Here is a 22,712-nt window from a genome sequence, read left to right on the forward strand (position 1 = left end):
GTTACCTAGGTGGTATGCCAACCATAAGCAAAGCAAAGCAACTCAAGCAATGAGTTAAGGCTACTAAAGTACCTGTGTAAACAACCAAACAATCAGTATAGTATTCAGACAAACAGCCAACAGACAAACAATAGTGATTTCCAATATACACCATAAACAAGTCAAATGCAACTCAAGTGAGTCCACCCAAGGACCTACAACACAATCAAATGTTATCAAGCAAAGAAAATATCAAAGCTCAAGTGATGAGGCAACATCAACCATGGAGATTAGATGCTTGATCCTGAAATACACAGCTCAAATGTGAGTACAAACCACTAGCACCAAGGCTAGGGTCAAAGGTGGAGAAAAAAGTCTAAACAGCAATCAATATTCAACATAAAGCTCATTTAAACAATCATGAACATGTCCTAAAACGGACCAAGTCAAAATCATCAAGCAAAGTCATTTCATGTGCAAGAGAAGGCAAAGGCAAATTCAAAGCTCACAATTGACCATTGAGAATCAAAATTCCATATTAAAACAGAAAAGACTCAAACAATTCTGGAAATTTTCATGAGCATACAATATATCAAATAAAATCATCATGCCAAAAATCAGAATCACCAGAGTTCATTTGACATAGAAATGAAAATGCACAAGCAAGACATCCAATTGTGTTACACACATTGTCACACCATAAGTCCATGTGTCCCAAACAGGGAAGGAAATAGCAAAAAATGCCAAATAAAATCACACAAATCCACTAACATGTTAAGAATCATCATGCAAAATTTCAGGGCAATTGGATAATTTATGAGCATTTCACAACAATTTGAATGAGGCAATGTCATAAAAGCATACATGTCCAAAGGATCAAGCACATTTAAAATTCCAGCCATGCACAATTCCAGAAATTCATATAAAAAAAAGAAGACATTTCAAGGATCATTTTGCAAAAAATTGGGATTTAATTGGAGCATTCTACTATTTTTGGTGATTTTTCAAAGTTGACAAAAATATTTGAAATGGAAATGAAACATGTACATGTTAAATTGGAGGGAAAGTGAATTGGTTGATTTAATTTGAAAAAAGCGCTGCATGATGGAATCGAACCAGGAGCGTATCAAAATGCTGCCGTATCATTAATGAGGTGGCGAGCTTGGTTAGCGGTCAACGCGTACATGTGAGCGAGTCAGAACAATGGCAGCCTATCGTCTGGACACTGGGATGCGCATGTGGCGCTGACTGGGATGAAAGCCCTAGCGCTCAAGGCTGTTGCAGGAGGAGGAGCCCGCGGTGGCCAGGGGCGGAAACCACCGTCTCCTTCATTGAGACGGTGGAGGAACAGTGTCTCCATGCTACTTTTTTTCCAGAATTGTGTAAAATTTATATGGTTAAACTCGTCTCTTCATGCACAACACGAATATGATCTTCATTAGTCCTAATTCGCAACCACACGCACGGATCGAAGGAAAGAAGAATTAACAACCAAACTTTAATCTCTCATAACTCACTCAATTCCTATCCGTTTTTCATGAATTTGATATCAGAATCTTCAGCGTGGAAAGATCTACAATAATATGCACATAAAATCAAGAATTATGAAACTCGAAAATCCAACCTCTTGAAGCTCCAACAATGGCAGTGGTAGATTCAAGGCTTGGCACGCGTGTAGATCCACTCCTGAACACTTGTTATGAATCCTGAAGTTGAAATTGAGGCCTGGAGATGCTTGGATCTAGCTCAAACAACAATTTCCATCTTCATGTTCTTGCTTGGAGTATGCACAAATTCTGCCCGAATTCAATGATCCAATGCTTGATCTACACTAAATCAATATCAGAGAACAAGAATATGGAAGAAAAATCAAGTGTTCTTTGAAGAATTTTTGAATTTGGAAGAAGAGAAATTTTGGAGGGAAATTTTCAATCTAGATCTAGAATTGTGTAAAATGAAAATTCTGTTATGATTATCTATTTATATGACATGTTAATCCATTTCCTAATCATGCTTAGGCTTGACTAATTAAATTTTAATGAGAAAAGAGGTGTTATGCAAAATTTGGTTTTTTCACCCCATGCATGCAATCCCACGTGAACAGTGACAATGGCCATGCAATTTCACTTAAAATCCTCTTATGAACATGTTGGAATGGTTAAAAAGTCCACATGATGCACCAATTTTGAATTCATGATTTTCCCTCCAAAAATCACATGTATGCACAAATGACCATATGATGAAATTTCATGTAATGTGATGAATGATTTGGAAACTACATGTCATGAGAAGAAATATGCAAAAAGAGGCACTCATTTTGGAGTTATGAGTCAAAAGTTATGGTCTTTTGAAGTTCCATGCACACTTGGGAATGATCTGATCATATCTCCTCAACCATGCATCAGATGCTCATGATGTTGGACTTTTTGGAAATGGGAGAGAAAGATCTTCAACTTTCATGTTGGACAAAATTTCATTTGAAGCTTCTTTGATGTTGGAAAGTCAAGTTGAAGTTGGTCCAAAAACTTGCCATTTTTGGAAACTTGAAATTACAAGTCACTTTCCATTTTTGGAAACTTTTGATCTGGCTTCAAAATCTTCAAGGTAGATGTTTGACATGATGAATAAACCTCTTTGGGACATGAATGAAGTGTCTCAAACCATTTCTCCACATCCCAGCCCTCAGTTGACTTGCAGTTGACTTTTATGGGCCCCAGATGACCTGAAACTGCACTGTGGACTTTGTGCCTCTAGCACTTGGTACAATGGCTTCAAAATGAACCTTGATCCATGTAAGCTCTCTAGAACAACCATAGGGCATTTATCTCATGAAAAAACCTTGCTCTTTTGCACTGAGGAATTCTCCTGATGCCAGTCTTGACTGATGAGATGCAATGCACTATGCCATGATAATGGATTGTTAATGTGATGTCAATGCAATGGTAATGAAATGAATGTACAAATGGGGGGTGCAAATTTGAGGTGCTACACCTCCCTCTTAGAGACCACACATAAACTTATAATTGGTATCAGAGCAAGTTCAAGTAACCTGCTCTTGTGATCCATAATGGCTTCGCAAACCCTGTGTTCATAGATGGTGGAAACAATAATAAGCCTTCATTGTTCTATGGTGAATAGTTCAATTTTTGGAAAGTTCGTATGAAGGCTCATCTAGTAGCACAAGGAGAAGATATATGAGATGTTATACAAAATGGTTTATTTGTTCCTACTAGTGTTGTCAATGGTGTTGAGGCAACAAAGATTAAAAGTTCATGGAATGAAGATGATAAGAAGAAGGTACTCTACGACAAGAAAGAAATTAACATACTTTAAAGTACACTTAGCATGGATGAATTCTTTCGTGTCTCTTAATGTACAAAGACAAAACAAATATGAGATACATTGGTGGAAACTCATAAAGGAACCACTTAATTAAAGAGATCAAGATTGAATACGTTGAGTCAAGAGTACGAGTTATTCATAATGCACCCTAGAAAATTAATCCTTGCTCTACAAAAGAGATTTGTTCACTTAACCAATCACCCGATTGCTCTCAGTAAGACTTTTATTAACGATGAATTAAATCTTAAAGTGCTTAGATCTTTAACCAGAGAATGACAACCAAAGGTGATGACGATATCAGAAAAGAAGAGTCTTTCTACCATGACGTCTGCCTCCTTGTTCGGAAAACTTCAAGAGTATGAAATAGAACTTAAAAGATTGGAGAAGCAGGAAATATATGTAAAAGATTCAAAAGATGTTTTTAATATGCACCAACATTGATATCAATTTTGACATCAAAATCTTATGAAGGAGATAAGTGTCTAATTTTGTGCTATTAATTTTCAATTATAATAATATATTATTCCTATGTTATCACTTTGTAATTTATTCTACTTTGTCTTATTTTTTATGATGTCAAAAGGGGTAAAAATAGTAGGTATTGCATTTGTTCTTGTTCATAATATTTTAAGGGGAGAAAGTGTTGATATGCAAAAGCAATAGGGAGATATACAAGATAGGGGGAGATTCTAGTTGCTACTCAATATTTCAAAAAATCACACATTGAAGCAACTCATTCATGAACAAGTAAAATTTTAAAGGATGTTTTGTTATCATAAAAATGGAGAGAATGTGTAGAAGAGTTCTTCTTGTCCCTGATTATAGTTTTGATGAAGACAAATACATCAACAAAAAGAAGTCAAAGCATGAAGACTAGGGCAATCCAATTCAAATGATCATAAGTTTTGGAAAGTCAACAGAAGAATCAAAATGGTTGAATATTCTTTACAATTCAAGTATATATATCTTAATTGCTCAGAATTATCATAATCATTTCATCTTGTGGATGCATTCATTTTTACATCATGTGGAAACTTGTTTGAAACTTAATTTTTAAATATTTTTTACTTTCATAGCAGGTTTAACCGGTTACATCAATTGGTTAACCGATTACATAATCGTAAAAATAGTTTTTCAAAAGGTTGTTTCAAACATTACGTTTTTGGTAAGTTGTGGCATTTGAAACTCCCGTAACAACACTTTAAAACCACCATAATTTGCACCGATTACTCAAAACATAAAAATACCTTAGTTTTTATAAAAGTATCAGGTGTAACCGGTTATGGCTTTTCTGATAATCAGTTACACACTCAAAATTTTCAAATTTTCATTAAAAATATGATTCTAACATTTTGCAACTTTCACACATCAAACATGACAATATTTAATAAACATACACCCTTTCAGAAGGGTATATATCATGTATATATACTTGTGGTTTCAATTTTCAAAATAGAAACTCTTAGACACAAAACTATATGTATTGGTGGAAGACTTGTAAAAATATATGACATAGTGGAAAATCTCTCACAGAGAGTGAGTGAACTGGAGTACTCTCGGAATGTGAGGGGAACCAGGATATGTCGTTGTGTTTTTTTTCTTAATGCATTTATTTTTCAGCATATTTACTTTTATATCAAATCTGAAAAATAACAAAACCTGCGCTAACACTTCAAATCGAGAAAAATCCAATAAATCTAATTCACCTCCCGTCTTAGAGATCGTGCATAAACTTACAAATTCTTCCAATATTTTATCAAAACGATGAATTTTTTCCAAGTCTTTTTAAATTCTTTCAAAATATTACATTCCCTCATTAAAATGTCTCATCTAAACACACTAACAAATATGTTTGGATGAGTTAATTACAATTTTTTTTTAAAATTCTAAGCAATTTAAATGATTCAATTGAAAGTCATTCATTTTTACATTCTTTTGTTTGAATAGAGTATTAAAAATTTAATTGTGAAATCTTTGGAATCATTTTAATCAATTTTAAAAATTTTAGACCTGATTTAAAATTTGAAAAATAGGGACCAAGTTGCAATTTAAAAAAATTTAAAAGACCATTTTATAAAATTTGAAATTTTTGAAAAACTTTTAAGGGTCGATTTGTAAATTTTGAAAAATATGGAGACTAAGTTGCAATATTTGAAATAATAATAATATCCAATTTGACATTCATCTTATATATAATATGAGATAAATTTCAAATTCTATGATTTTATTTGTCATTTCAAAATTATTAAATTTAACTTGGAAAAAATACTTTATAAATTTTCATCATTTTAACAATTTTTTTTATATTTTTATCCCAACAATGAATTTTGCTCAAATCATTTTAAAATTTCTCAAAACATTATATTCCCTCATTAAAATGTCTCATCCAAACACACTCTAATTGTTTTTTTGAATAATACAAAGTGTTATGCTCTTGAACTAGATGAATATCGGAGAAGCCAGATTCATGGTCTGTAACAATGGTTTAAAATGTTCCCATGTAGTGTATAGATGACTGACCTGTAAGGTTAGCACTTAAATGTTGCATTCAGTAAAAGAGCGAGAAATGAAGTTTACATAGTAAAAGATTTGAATATGTGTGTAGTGACACATTTTTCCCTTTAAATAGAAGGAATAGTTGGCAACAACACACGTGTGAAATGGCGTGAGATGCAGTCAACCGTTAGATTGATTTGGAAAGATTAACATGGCATCTTTGTGAATGGTATTCTATGACGCAGAGAAAAGAGGGAGTACTTGTTCCTCGCGTGGTAATATACTGCCTTATAATTGGACCATTGCTTTGTGGGCATAGCGGACGACCCATAACAGTTTTCCCTTATTCCCTTGTTTGTGATTTGCTAGACATGGGTTTGTAACATGTATTATTGACAGACCATGGTATTCTGGTCGTGGAAATCCCGGATGAGATGTTACTAGTCTTAGGAATGGACGCATTAAATGCCTACCTTGGCAGTTACATTGTGAAGCTAGGAACGACTGACACGCATGTACTTGTTAGCTAGCAACGACTTTCCTTCTTCTCTAGAGTACTTAAGTGCTCCTGAACTATTTTTGAGGAGATCTCATTCGATGGTAGCGGTTTGTGTATCATACAATCATAGGTGCTTGAGTAGAGTATAAAGTACTTTTGAAGTGCTTTGTTGCCTTTTTGTTGTAGCCTATCTGCGAAGAGAGTGTTTTTGTTTTTCCTATTGTTCTTTCTTTGGAGCGTTTCGTTTTGATTCCGAAGTCCATGTTGTCTTTGCTTTTTAGCTCATTCGTTAAGGTTTTCAGCATAAGGATCACTTCGAACTTTACTGTACCTACATCACGTAAGGATTGTTTTGGTCGATTTGGTGGATCCTGCATATTATGGACTACTTCTGTCTTCGTTCACAAAAGTTTCTTTGATCAAGCTTTGATGGACGTGGCTCCCGCAGCCAACAGTGGGATGTTTCCTGTGAATGAAGATGAAAGGATCCGCAACCGGTAGGCCAAAACATATAAATGATATGAAGTGGACCAACCCAATTACTTCATGGGCTGCCAAAAATGAGGTCGTCCCATTATCTAATGGAACGTACAGTCTGATGGACCAATCTGACCCTTATTTCAATATTATAGTTTTAAATCTATAATATAAAAATATTTGTATCTGAAAAATACTAAAATATCCCTTTATTTTTTTTCTACATCTATTACTATCTATAAAGGGGATAAGGGATTTTGGTGTGGCTTATTTTTCTTCCAAGTTTGCCCTTTATATAATTTATATTTACTAAAAAACCACAACAACAATAACTACCCACACTCTAGAATTAGGATGAGAAGAAACGGTTACACCAATAATGGAATTTAGTAACAATTTCCTTATACTTTAAATAATGGAATTTAGTTTTTCACAAAAAAACTGCTTCAAGTTATGGGTGATTTTTTTTTCATCTTATTTATAGCAAAAAAATTGCCATGAATTCGTATAATTACATAGCAATTTCTAATTTCTTTCTCTATTGCAATAGCAATTTGCATCTTTTGTGTACTACCATTATGGGCAAATTTCTACGGTAATTGACATATACGAAATGACAGTTTAATTTTAAATGGGAGTTTCTCTGACATACCAAAATATTTCCTTAACTTCTCAATATCAATGTTCTTATTATTGGCTGCTACAAAAACAATTACCAACCATATTTATCTTTCACCATAACATAAACCTTCATCTCTCACGTGAACCACCACCAACAACGATCCTACGAACATTCACGATTTTCATTTTTTTTCATTTCCTCCGGTTACAGCAACAACCAAAAGCACCGTTGAACTTCCGATATCACCGCTGATACATCCAACGGTCAACCTTCACGATTGAACTGCCTTGCCAGAAACTTCTTGAAGGTACGTGAAATTCTAACTTCTATCTATGACTTCTTTACTCGAAAGCAACACTGGAATTATTTCAGTAATTATTAAATTTATAAATAATAAATTTAGAAAAGCTTTTAATATTTCAAAATCATTTTTATAAAAGCAACTTTTTAAAATATAATTTTTTATTTGTAAAAACTAAAACACACGGAAAATATATTAAATTAAAGGATAAAATTTGAAATAACTTTATTGATTTACCTTTGTAGTCTGTATATCCCTCCTTTTATTTGAAATATACAATTTAAAACTCATTTTTTGGATATACATTGAATAAATTTCAATGAAATGGTTTTGAAAGATTTACACATAACTAATATTTTATTAAATAATGTACCAAAAAAGTAAATTTATTTAATAATAGTCTTAATTTTCAAGCCACTTTCTTCGATTTCCGAAGGGTAACGTTTTGAAAAGTACAGTAATCAAAAGATGCATGACTTAATTGAAGTTACTGAAATAATTTAAAGTTTCTAGAAAAGTAACAAAAAGAGATAAAAAGAAATTTTAAAACGTAAGGGAATAGAAAGTGTTAGAGAGAAGAAAAGTATCACTCCCGTTTTCTTTGCATTGCATTTTGACTTTGTTCTCTCTTATAGAATACCATTTTTTTTTAATTTTAATTTTAAGATAAATTATTTATCAAGTTAAATTAGTATATAGAATGAAAATATATCAAGTTAAATTAGTATATAGTATGAAAATATATCAAGTGAATAATATATCAAGTTATTTATGCTTATTTTTTTAATTTTCATAATTTTTATTAAGCATATAAGCATTTTTTATAAGCATAGTATAATGATTATATCAAGTTATTTTCATATAAGCATATATTATTCTATATACTATTTTTTACTGCGCTAATAGTATATAGAATACCATATCCAGTTATGAAAATAGTATATAGAATACCATATCAAGTTATGTTTATGTTTATTAATAATTTGATTATATGCTTATGTAATTTTTTATAAGCATAATATAATGATATAACTTAATAAAATAGTATATAGAATAATATAATGGTTATATGTTATTCATGCTTATTTTTTTAATTTTCATAATTTTTTATATTTTAATTTTATGTTTTTGTAGAGGATTCGATATAGTTTCCAGCTGACAATTACATTAATAAAATGGAAAATAATACCCGTCAAATATCAAGTCAACAACAGAGGTCAAGAAGGTCCGAAAATGAAAGGAAGAGGAGACAAAATATAAGCAACGAGCAGAGAGAAAACAATTTGTCGAGACGACGTCAAAATTATAGGCGGCGAAAAGAGCAAGAGAAACAAGCTCAAACATCTCGCCCTATAAACAGTCAGTCGAGAGGTTCATTTCAAAATTTTACAAATATGACTTTTCCAAGATCACACTTTCAAGGAACTCATGACAGTGAAGCCGACCCAAGTAGAATTACACATGTTAATGATGTTGCACTTGGTTGGTGATTATCAATATATATATATATATATATATATATATATATATATATATATATATATATATATATATATATATATATATATATATATATATATATATATATATATATATATATATATATATATATATATATATATATATATATATATATATATATATATATATATATATATATATATATATATATATATATATATATATATATATATATATATATTATATTATATTACATTTCATAATTTTGTTCGCTTTCGTCATATCTTATTTTATGTATTTAAACCCGCAGATCGTAATTGCACATCACCTAATCAACGAAACAACACGAGTCAATCCGATACAGGTATAAATGATATAGTTCTAAGTATGCGAGTATTAATTTTTACAAATGTATATATATTAATTATTATTTTTGTATCAGATGATATGGATGTTGATGAAGCTTTGGAGGATGCAGTAATATCATATGTTAACATGGACGCCAGAGAAAATGGTGCATTATCACGTCGTCCTCAAGGTATGTTCGTAAAAATTTCGCTTCAAATAAATGTAGCATTTGCTCATGTGACATAAAATTTAAAATCATGCAATATTAAAATATTAATTGAAGCATCTTGCATATATTTTTTATTTGTATTTTAGTTTTTAGATAATATTTAGTAATCAATATCAAACTCCTGCCTGTGGAATCGGGACATGCTTTTCGAGCAAAGCACAATATTGCTCGAAATTTCAAAAATAATATGATGATGGCAAAATCCCGGTTGCCTCATCCATTTACCTGTACACACTGCAATGCAAGATTGTTTCATCATGAATCACGTGACACGTGTTGTAATGGTGGAAAGGTATCATTCTCACGAGTTGATGCTCCTATAGAATTGCAACAATTATTTTTGGATGGTTCAGCTGAAGGAAAACATTTTAGGCAACATATTCGAAGTTATAACCATGTGCTTTCATTCACTTCAATTGGTGTTCATGTTGATGAGAATATTCTTGCATCTGGTCGTGGTATATACACATTTCGTGCTCAAGGTGCTTTTTACCATGACATAGGAGGTTTCTATCCGAATGAGGGTGTCAGGCCGCGTTTCTTACAGCTATACATCTACGACACCGATAATGAGCTACATAATAGAATGCAGGAAAATCCACAGCTGCACCAAAATGTAGTTCACAAATTACAGAAAATGCTCCATCAGTTTAATCCTTTTGTAATTAGGTTCAAGCAACTTTCAATACTTCCAAATATCAGTGAATGTAGCCTCATACTTAAGGAGCGTCCAAGTAATCACCATCAATACAATCTTCCAACTGCTGAACAAGTTGCGGCAATTATTGTTGGATGTGATGCAGATTCTATGGATTATGGAAGGGATATTAATGTCATCCGTTGTGATGGAAATCTCAAGAAAGTTCAAGAGACAAAGGGATATTATGATCCTTTACAATACCTTATATTGTTTCCATTTGGGATGCATGGTTGGGACATCAACACAACAAATTGCAATGGACGAAGAGTGTCATGTCGAGCATATTACAGTTACATGCTTCAGGTAAATTTGGATTAATTTTAGTAGATAATCTACTTAGCTAAGTGTTGTTTAAAAAACTTTACATTTAACACCGACATTTTTTTCAATCAACTGTAGATTCGCCCAAATGATCAACCAATGTTGTTAAATACGGGTCGACTGTTGCAACAATATGTTGTAGACAATTATGTCAAAATTGAATCAGGGAGATTAAGGTGGGTTAAAGAGCACCAATGTGATATACGTTCTGAATTGTACCAAGGTTTACATGATGCTTTGCATGTTGGTGAAACTAATACAGGTACAAATTCATATAGCATAAATATATAGTTTTAGATTAATAATTAGTTGTACTTCTAATGCTAATAATTCATATATTCTAATACTAATGCATTTCATGAATCATCATAGAGAACATTGGAAAAAGAACAATATTGCCATCATCATTTATTGGCGGTCGTCGAGACATGACACAATGTTATGAAGATGGCATGGCTATTGTTCTTAATGGCGGTAAACCAGATATTTTTCTAACAATGACATGCAATCCTTCTTGGAGTGAGATAACATCAGAACTTTTGCCTTTTCAAACACCACAAGATCGTCCAGATTTGCTAACAAGAATATTTCGTTCGAAATTTGAGAAATTGAAGGATGATGTTATTAATAAAGGAGTCTTGGGTAAAGTTAAAAGCTACATGTATGTCACTGAGTTTCAAAAGCAAGGACTGCCGCATGTGCATATGTTGTTGGTCTTAGAAAGTAACGATAAGTTGCGTGACCCAAAAGATTATGATAGTATGGTAAGAGCAGAAATACCTAAATTAGAATGTGAACCACAGTTGCATGAAGCTGTTGTAAGACATATGATCCACGGACCTTGCGGCATAATCAACCGAAAGTCTCCATGTATGAAAGACGGACATTGTAAAAAAAAAAGGTATCCCAAACAATTCTTGGATGAAACACGTCAAGGCACTGACTCATATCCCGAGTATAGGAGAAGGTTTGATGAGTCTGTATCGTTAGGTAGAGATAGGTCTGTCGATAATAGATGGGTGGTTCCTTATAACCCTTGGTTACTGTTAAAGTATGATTGTCACATCAATGTAGAGATTTGCAGTAGCATTAAAAGTATCAAGTATCTATACAAATATGTGTACAAGGGCCCTGATCGTGTGGCTATGGAGGTTCATAAAGGATCATACATGGATGAAGTTCAACAATATGTTGATGCAAGATGGTTTTGTGCTCCCGAGGCATTATGGAAAATATTTCGATTCACTCTTTACCGATTATATCCTTCGGTTGAAAGATTGCATATCCACTTGCCGAACCGCCATCAAGTGCGCTTTTATGATCATTAGCAAATTGCAGATGTGTTAAATAATGAACGCAACTCCAAAACAATGCTCACACAATTCTTTGCATTGAATCTACGAGATCCACAAGCAAGAAAGTATCTGTATAGAGAGATTCCATAGCATTATTGTTGGAACAAGCGGGGTATGGAATGGCATCGTAGGCGATCAACAAGAAAAGTTATCGGGAGAATCTATACGGTATCACCTTTGGAGGGAGATAAGTTTTACTTGCGACTATTGTTATCGCATGTCACAGGTCCAACCAGTTGGGAATATCTTCTTACAAATAACGGCATGACTTTCAGTACATTCAAAAAATCAGCCGAGGATAGGGGATTTCTAGATACTGATCATAGTATTCGTGATTGTTTGGTTGAGGCTACGAGTCTCCGAATGCCATATGCTTTACGAAGGTTATTCGTGACGATTTTAATATTTTGTGAACCTACTGATGTTAGAGGCCTTTGGAATGAGTTTTTTACACATATGGTAGAGGATTATCAAACAGCTAACAATGTTGTGGAATCAGACTTAACTAATATGTTGTTGAAGGACTTGAATGAACTCTTAAACCTTCACGGTAAAAAGATTGATGATTATGATCTCCCATCTTTACCCCCTAATACAATAGACAGAGGTGCAGTTCCAAGTATCATACAAGAGGAGTTAGCGATCGATATCCCCAATGAAGATATTGAATCTATTGCTAAGTTAAATAATGATCAAATGATTGCATTCAACACCATTATGAATGTAATTGTTCAAAAACACAGTGGGGTATTTTTTGTTGATGGTCCAGGTGGAACAGGTAAAACATTCCTGTATAGAACATTAATGGCAAGTTTAAGAAGTAGAGGAGAAATTGTCTTAGCAACTGCATCATCTGGTATAGCTGCAACATTGTTACCCGGTGGTAGGACTGCACACTCTCGATTTAAGATCCCTATTGATATTCAACCGAGTTCCATTTGTGGTATTGAAAAGCAAAAGGATCTTGTGAATCTCATTAGAGTTGCTGCCATAATCATTTGGGATGAAGCACCAATGACAAACAAAAATTGTTTGGAAGCCTTGGATCGATCATTACAAGACATTTGTAGCAACAATGCTCCATTTGGTGGAAAAGTTCTGATCATGGGGGGGGGGGGGGGGGGATTTTCGTCAAGTTCTTCACGTTGTAAGAAAAGGTACTAAGGCACAAATGATTTCAGCGTGTATTGTTCAGTCTCATTTATGGAATCATACCAAGATTTTGCGTTTGCGTCAAAATATGCGATCATTGCATGATCAAGAGTTTGCAGAATTTCTTATTCGCATTGGTGATGGTTTTGAACCTACCAAACCAGATGACATGGTGAGGTTACCTTTACATATTGCAATCCCATGGGAAGGTGAACATTCCATATAGGTACTTATCCAACATATTTTTCCTAATTTAGAATTGCATGGTTGGGATGCCCCATATATGGTACAAAGAGCTATTTTGACACCAACAAATGATGATGTCCAGAAATTGAATGATATGATTATCGATCAGTTTCCGGGAGAAGAACATAATTTGTTATCGTTTGACGAGGTTGAAGGAGATAATCATAATTTATACCAGCAAGAATTCTTAAACTCAATTGCACAAGGTAGTTTGCCACCACATATTCTAAAGATAAAAAAGGGTGCACCATTAATGTTATTACGAAATCTAGATCCTAGATATGGATTGTGTAATGGGACCCGGTTATTATGTCGTGGTTTATTTATGAATATGTTGGATGTGGAAATCCTAACAGGAAGCAACGCAGGAAAACGTGCTTTTTTGCCTAGAATTAAAATAAAAACATCTGCAAGTGATGGTCTGCCTTTTGTCCTTAGTAGAAAGCAGTTTCCTGTGCGGCTAAGTTTTGCAATTACAATAAATAAATCACAAGGACAAACCATTCCAAATGTTGGAATATATCTTCCACGACATGTTTTTAGTCATGGACAGTTATATGTGGCTTTATCCAGGGGTGTTTCACAGACTACAACAAGAGTTTTAACCAGGGAAGGAAAATTGAAAGGAGAAGATGGTGACTACACAAAAAATGTAGTCTACAAACAAATTCTTTTATCGCACCCGCAGGTATTTATTAAGTACATTGAAAAAATTTCTCACACGTTGATTCCCATTTTGGTTACACGACATACCAGGTTTATATTGTATTATTTATATCATAGATATATAATAACTAAATATAATTTTCTTTTGCTTTAATATACAGCCAAACTAGAACACGATGAAATCTTTCAATTATGTAAGGAGTTGAGACGAAAGAATGTTGAAACTTGCTTCAACATGAAAGTAAGTTATACTTAATCATTTATTTTATGCTTTTATGTTAGATATAAATGGGGTGATAATTATTCTCACTATTCTTATGCAATAAATTTTAGATAACAGACTTTGAAGATAAATGGAACACATGGAAGGATGAACAAAGCATTTCATCCATCGACAAACTCGACAATAAGGTGTATTTATCTTTTCCGTAATACGTATAAAAAAAATTCTTGCAATTTCATCACTCTTTCAGTAACATTTTTATCATCCTCATTGAAACAGGTCAAACGTTTGAAAATTTACTCCATCGGTTGGAGCTCCACAGTGATAACAGATAAAACACAACTTTGGAAAATGGTGAAAAGAGAAATAATATCTCAAAGGATGGAGAGGTTTTTTATTTTTGAATGCATGAATTTAACTGCTATTTGTGGTTTATGTAAATAAAACCATATATATTTACTAAGTCCATTGTTTTCCTTATTTAACAGAAATCCAGGTAATTCAGAAACAAGTCATAACTGTTGTTCTACCAAATCTAGACTAAAACAAAGTATCTCCATTCTCCAGGTATTATTTGTGTCGCAATAAACCATATTATATTCAAACGAGTCATATGTTCTGAATGTATTTCTTTTATAATATGACATTTCGTCATGTATTTGTAGTTTTTTAAATCTCAAGAGCGCATTGATAAAGGGATGTACGAAGAATTGATTCGAATCTTTATAAGGTAAGCAAAAGCTATATTACACAACTTACTATTAATTTTACTATCTTTTTCTCTAAAAAAATTCTAATTTAAGAGTCTTACATTTTTTCTTTACTACGGAAAACAATTGCAGAGAAAAAGAAAATACTTCGAATAGAGATTTCATGTTCGGCATTCCTCTTAAAGAACGTCATTGATTGCACGGTATCAATATTACTCTGCATGCTTCGATATAATTTTGAATATCTTTATTTACCATTTTCAAAATGTAATAATATTGTACTTTAATGCGACCTGTAGTAAAAACCTCATAAAAAGAAAAAGAAATATTTATTTTTCTCTGCTGTGCGCATTAAAAAAAGCGGGCAGACGGACACGGGTCGTGCCCGTCTGAACGCTAGTCTTCATAATAAGGTTATTTGTTGTCTAAATAATACTTTTCGAACTAAATTAGTTGATTGCAACAACTTCTTTTGATTAGCTAAATTTACTTTTTGCTACCTATTTTATTCATTAAAAATCGTGTTGTTGTCCAATTGCAACTAAATTGTTTACTATAATACATAATAATGTACAATTACTTGGATTGTTCATTCTACACATATTTTTTGATTGGATGATTTGCTTGCTATTGTGCCCTTCATATCTTTTAATAATAATACAAAATTTGAATATGTATATCTACCTTACTCTTACTTTTGATGTGATGATTGTCTAATAGCCATTAAAACTGAAGCGTTTCTTCAAGATTTTTTTTAGGAAAAGTTGTTATTTTATTGAATAAATGTAATAATATCTTTGAATCACTAAGTGCATTATTTTATTACACCTTATTGGACTATACCTCTCTTCACGAAACCATTTATTATTCTTATTTCTTTGGTTTATATCTAACTTTGACCTCTCCACACAAAAATCAAATTACCATCTTGATTCTTTTTTCATTCTTTATAAAACCAATTCATTTATTTAATGGATTCGTCTTTTTTTAACCACAACCTTCCTTATTATTTTCCTACCACCATTAAATGACATTGAATAAATTAATCCAACTATATTCTTCTCCAAGATGTCCAAAGTAGTTTTTTTTTATTGAAATAACTTCAATGATGACCAATGTATTCGAAACCTGTTACAAAGCCAAAGGAAAATCTAACTGGGCTTACTAAAACAACACAACATGGGCCTGTTCGTAAGTCACAAAGGAATATACAAAAGCCCATTAGGTTTATCATTTGAAGAATTCCTGATTAAGCATCCAATAGTACTAGTATTGAGCTGGATTTTGGTACTGTAAGCTGTCAACAGCTGTCCTGCAAAAGGATAAGAACAAACAATAATTTAGAATTTTGTTTTATTTTTGAAGGATAAGGACAAGTGTCTCTAGATCCTTCTTCTAGAATGTAATTGTGGATCCCTACTCTATAAAGGGAATGACAGATAAATGAAAAAGGACAGAAAAGTATAATATTCTTATTCTAATATTATCTCTCTCTCACCTTAAGCCTTTTCCCTATACAGGGAAATTTAATTCTGGTACTGTTTTTCTAACAATTTGGTGCTCTCATTTGCTTACATCATGCCTCCCCGACAACAACCACCTGAACCACCATCACTGCAGCAATTGCAGGAATCTGTCAACAATTTAGCAGCAGCTTTTACATCTTTTCGTGAACAACAAGACCACCGCCATGAAAGTTATCTCACCTCAATTCAAACCCTTCACTCACAAATATCTACCCCTACCCCTGGTAACAACCGACATTCCAATAGTGGCTCAAACAATAACCAAGAACCTACAATCAAACCCCCAAAATTACGTCTGTCACCATTTGATGGAAATAACCCACTTGATTGGATTTTTCAAGCTGACCAGTTTTTCACCCACTACTCCATTCCCAACTGTCATACGGTGAACTGACTTGGGGTGTTTTGCTTTTAATCGCAATGTCGCGGATAGCAAGAGTCGCCACCGACTTTTCTTTTATCCAATAAGGAAAGGTGGAAAAGAACAGGAAAGACCTTAATTAGATTTTGGGTTCGGGAGGTACATTATACAAAGGGAAGGTGTTAGCACCCTTTGTATCCATGGTTATCCATGGGCTCTTAATTACTTGATCACTTATGTTTGTCTGAAAAAGTGGTTGTGCATTGTTTAGAAAGTGTTTTGAAAAGAGACTTTAACTTTGTAATGATTCTTGTGTGAATGTATACAAAGTGGTTATCTCGTTTAGTTTTGAAAGTTGTTTAGAAAAATATAACCCGGTAACGATTCTAGTATGAATGTATACCAAGTGGTGATTTTCTAAAAGATGTTTTGAAAAGTGTGAGGTGTGAAGAGTATTTTTAAATTATGAGTAAGCAATTAAGAGTTATACCTACCCAAGGTCTTTATGGGCATTTCCTATCCTTATGAGGGTAAAACTGTCTTTACTATTGAGAAGTAAGTAGTTTTATCCTTTGGATGTAGAAGGGTCATCGAAGGGTCATTGATTGGTCATTGAAGGCAACAGTTGTGAGGATACCTTAGCATTCGAAGGGACAATCATCATTTAACCGTAGGCTATACCGAAGGGTCATCGAGGGACAAAGGCAACATTCGAGGGACTATGATGATTTAACCGAAGGGTCTTTGCTAAGTGCATCCCCACATTCGCGGGACATGACCATAATACCGTAATAATCATAGGGTAACAAAGAGAGGTCCAAGATCACTTATTTAAAGGCAAAGTTTTACAATTAATTAGAGAGCCGTAATCGACTAGGTAATTAGGTCCACATTAAAATTGATGAAATCAATACATTAAAATCAGCTAGGTAATTTAGGATGCATCTCCACATTAAAATTAAGTAATTCAGAATCCATCTCCATAAGGGTATCCCACACATGAGGTGGAATACCTGGCCGGCCGTTTCCTCGGGAATATGTAAGCCTTTACACCATTCAGCACACGGGTTAGAGCATCGAGATAAAGTACAATTGGAAATTGCACCACAACACAACAAACATTAAGTCAGGCCAAATAATGCAGAATTATAATGAATATTGACCAGATAAACATAAGGCAGAACAACAAAGGAACAAAACAGCCACTGTCCTGTTCGCCCCTGCTTCGCCTAACGAAGGCTTAGCGAGGGCTCGCTCCAGGCTCGCTTAGCGATGTGCTAGCGAGCGGCGACAGATTTTGAGTTTGACGACAGCATGATCTCCGGAACCCTGACCTTCATGGCATTTAATTATAGGAATAACATGGACAAACATTCAGGATATTCAGGCATACTTAAATTCATACATGAAATCATATTACATATCCGAAAGTTTAATCATGATGCCTTATATATGTAAAGATTATCGATTAAAAGCATAAAACATTGGTGATACGCAAACCTGTTTGTAACTGAACTTGGTATCGAATGGAGTTGGGCGGCGGTAGCTTCGGCGCGGATGAGCGGCCTTCAGGGTTTCTTTACTCGGAATACTCTGAGTTGATCTCCAGGGTTTCTATGCCAGGGTTTCCGTCCGTCTTTCTCTGTCCTCTCTTCGTGACTGAAGCTTGGCTATTTATAATGCTCTTGTTGTGACCTAATGGGCTCAGAATGAAGCCCAGAAATTCTGATATTCGCAAGCTTCGCTAGGCGAAGGAGTTGCTCGCCTAGCGAGCCAGCTAGTTTGGGCTTTTTCTGGATCTGGTGCTTCGCTGGGGCGAGTGTCATAACGAGGGGTTCGCTAGGCGAAGGAATTGCTCGCCTAGCGAGCAGGCCAGTTTGGGCCATTTTCTGGATTGGGCCTGTTGTGAGCTGGGCTTTTGTCCCTTTAAGGTTAGTGCCTTGCAGAATAAGTCGGAGTACTTCGAGAAATGTTTTGCAAGATTAATGGGCAAATTTTGGGGTATGACAGCTGCCCCTGTTCAATATTCTTGAACCGAGAGAGTTAGGATGGCATGTATGCCATTCGTGGTCTGGAGGTGGAAGATTATTGCACACTAGAATGCCCCAAAAATTTACACTTGTCAATTAGTCTTGATGGAGATGGGCTTAAAGATGCCATCCAGGAAGTTTGATGATGAGAGCTTCAGATTGTGTCGTACGTTAGACCAATTTGCAGACATGGGTGCCACACCGGGTCATACGCTAGACCGTATAATGAGTCATCCATTATACTGTCGACTTCGCTGGGGAGTCAGAGTGTGTCATACACTGCCGGGGATAAGGGATCAGAATGGATCATACGCTAGACCGTATCTGAATAGCAGAGTGAGTTGTTCATTAGGCGGATAACTTTGCTGGGGAGGACAGATCCGAATGGATCGTACGCTAGATCGTATCTGAGTTGCAAGATGAGCTGTCCATTAGGCTGTATCTGAGGATGAAAGGGGTAGTCGTACGCTAGACTTCACTTCAGAATGTACCGTACGCCAGGTAGCCTGTGAGGAGATGAACATCCGAATGGTCGTATGCTAGACCGTCTCTGAGCAGAATGGGTCGTCCGTTAGGCTGAATCTGATTACGAAAAGGGGGTAGTCACACGCCAGACTACACTTCAGAAATGTACCGTACGCTAGGTAGTATCTGAGGGAATGAACATTCGAATGGGCCGTACGCTAGACCGTCTTGAAATAGTTGAAGGAATCATATGTTGGGCTGAATCAGAGTGAACCGTAAGCTAGGTTATATCCGATGATATTTGTTGTGTTTGCAGTAAATGTCTGGGATGAGTTTAAAGATCCCCTCGTTAGGAGGATGTCAGAGCTAGCCAGACTGGATATTCACATGGATTATATCTGAAAGATGTCTCTAAATCTCGAATGTAATCGATGAAGATATCCGTCTGAATGGATCTTTACTTTGACTGTATCAGGAGGATAATTAACCTGAAAAATAAAGTTAGCTTTATGCCATGTCATGATGCATGAGATGTTTTATGCTTTTGACAATAAATGCGAACAATGTATGCATGCGTATGCTGTGAAATGATGTAATGAATGAATTATGCATCTGAAAAGTTCTTCCCGAGGACTCCACTGGGGAAATAAATCTCAGTCTTCTGGTTGGAGATACTGGTATCGGTGATCCTTTCTTAGCTGGGGATACTTGATTCTTGTCTGATGGTGGGAATATCTACTGGGGGTGGAAGAGATGATCCGTCTGTCTGGTGATGCCGACCTCTTCTGGGAAATAGCTGGTTTTTGTTGGGGAATAGGATTAGCAATCGGACTTGTTGGAAAGCATGGTTAGACCTTTTTCTCGATCCTGAAGTCTTTTAGTAATTACTATTGCTATTTTATGTATGTATTTTTGGTAAACATTGATCATATTCAAATGCATATATTAATTCAAATTAAATCAATGGACGTTTACGCAAACAAAGCAGACAAAGTGAAAACAAAATCATCTTTTAGGAAATAGAATTGTATTGATTTTGAAAGAGGGCCCGTAAACAGGCAATTTGTGTACAAGGAGACAGAAATCCTAGTAAGAGGAAATTGTCAGGCAAACAAAGAGAAAGCTATGCAGAAAAAGTCCTATCGATTCTAATTCCACTACTGTCATTATGTCTTCAAGCATCTCATCTCCTGCTGTCGGATAGAATTGATTGGCTTGTTCAGTCCCTTGAACTTGGATGAAGCTGTCTGAGAACGGGACATAGTCATACGCTTTTAATCCCTAATTTTTGCCTGGACCGCCTTTTCAGGTTTTCAGTCCACCAGGATACCCTTTTTTGCCCAAGCCGCCTTTTCAGGTTTTCGACTTGCCGGGTGTACATTTTTATATGTTTATCCCTAATTTTTGCCCGAACCCTTTTTGGCTCGCCGGGATGCCCTTACTTTTGCCTAGACACGTCGACCTAGCGGGTCTTTTATGCGTATTATTTTTTAACTATGTCCGCGTTCACCGGATGCGGGAAATCTTCACCATCCATCGTAGCAAGTATCATGGCTCCACCAGAGAATACCTTCTTAACCACAAATGACCCTTCGTATGTGGGAGTCCATTTGCCTCTGGGATCACCTTGTGGTAGAACGATACGCTTGATAACTAAGTCGCCGATTTGGTACACTCGTCTCTTGACCTTTTTGTTGAATGCCTGGGTCATGCGCTTCTGATATATCTGCCCATGACAAATAGCCGCGAGTCTTTTTTCATCAATCAAATTTATCTGATCGAGTCGAGTCTGAATCCATTCATCCTCATCTAAGCTTGTCTCTTTCATGATTCTTAGAGAGGGAATCTGAACTTCCACCGGTAAGACGACTTCCATTCCGTAGACTAAAGAGAAAGGAGTTGCCCCTGTCGAAGTGCGTACTGAAGTGCGATAACCATGAAGAGCAAACTGTAACATCTCATGCCAGTCTTTGTACGTTACTGTCATCTTTTGTATGATCTTCTTGATATTCTTATTAGCAGCCTCCACGGCGCTGTCGCATTACGCGAAAAACCGGCGGGAAAACGAAGAACAACAGAGCCGCCACCGTGCGTTATTTATCCCAAAAGAGGGAAAGGAAACGCTCGAAGTAAACCTAGGAAAGAACATGGTCTCGCGACCAAAGAGAATGGGATCGGGAGTCGGTTATGCGAAGGGAATGTATTAGCACCCCTACGCATAACCGACTCCCGATCCCATTCTCTTTGGTCGCGAGACCATGTTCTTTCCTAGGTTTACTTCGAGCGTTTCCTTTCCCTCTTTTGGGATAAATAACGCACGGTGGCGGCTCTGTTGTTCTTCGTTTTCCCGCCGGTTTTTCGCGTAATGCGACAGCTGGCGACTCTGCTGGGGAAAAGCTTACAGATGTCGACCTGTAAAACAGCAAAACACAATGCTCCAGGGGTACATGGACAAGATATGCTCAAGTGCCCTCAACATTCAAAGTGATTTTCAAATGTTTTATCCTTCTGCAAGTTATTGTTAAGCCTTCATGTTTTATTATATGCAATGTTTATAAAAAATTCAGACGTTTTTTGCAAACAAAACAGTAAAAATAAAAACAAGAGAGCTATTTATCTGAATAACGACTTTTATTGATTGAAAACGCGCCTGAAAAGGCGAATACATTGGGAAGCAATTCCTAGAAAGAGGTAATTGCGCATAAAAGGAAAATAAACTATCCTAATGGCAATGTGAATACGGCATCCACTATTTCCCAATTCTGTTATAACCCACAGATCATCAGTTTTCCTCCCAACTCCTTGCTTTCTGAGAAGAATGACTGGACCGATCACATCTTTCGAGATGGCAGCTAACGAAGCGAGATGAAGTACAGATAACTCAGACTGTAGTCTTCGCTTTGATCCCTCTTTTGGCTGGATCGCCCTTTCGGGTTTTCAATCCACCGGGATACCCATTTTTGCCTAAGCCGCCCTTGCGGGTTTTCGACTTATCGGGTGTACAAATTCTTTTCATTTATATCCCTAATTTTTGCCCGAACCTTTTCTTTCTGTTTTTGGTTCGCCGGGATGCCCTTTTTTGCCTGGACTCTTTTGTTCTTTTTATCCAGCGGGTCAATTTACGCGAAGTATTTTTTGACTACATCTGAGTTAACAGGGGACGGAAAATCTTCACCGTCCCTTGTTGTAAGCATCAAGGCTCC

At 35.3% G+C, this 22,712-nt stretch overlaps 1 protein-coding gene and 1 pseudogene across 1 annotated transcript; both read left to right on the forward strand.

Moving 5' to 3' along the window:
- The first annotated feature begins 9,110 nt into the window (after positions 1 to 9,110).
- LOC127122141 (uncharacterized) lies at positions 9,111 to 12,103 on the forward strand. Its single transcript, XM_051052528.1, has 6 exons — positions 9,111 to 9,198; positions 9,488 to 9,541; positions 9,620 to 9,715; positions 9,859 to 10,757; positions 10,854 to 11,037; positions 11,148 to 12,103. The coding sequence occupies exons 1-6, from the start codon at positions 9,111 to 9,113 to the stop codon at positions 12,101 to 12,103; spliced, it is 2,277 nt and encodes a 758-aa protein (XP_050908485.1).
- A 291-nt stretch (positions 12,104 to 12,394) lies between these two features.
- Positions 12,395 to 15,323, forward strand: LOC127122142 (uncharacterized; annotated as a pseudogene).
- Positions 15,324 to 22,712: the final 7,389 nt, after the last annotated feature.

Source organism: Lathyrus oleraceus, chromosome 2, assembly GCF_024323335.1.
Source record: "Lathyrus oleraceus cultivar Zhongwan6 chromosome 2, CAAS_Psat_ZW6_1.0, whole genome shotgun sequence".
NCBI classification, from domain to species: domain Eukaryota; kingdom Viridiplantae; phylum Streptophyta; class Magnoliopsida; order Fabales; family Fabaceae; genus Lathyrus; species Lathyrus oleraceus.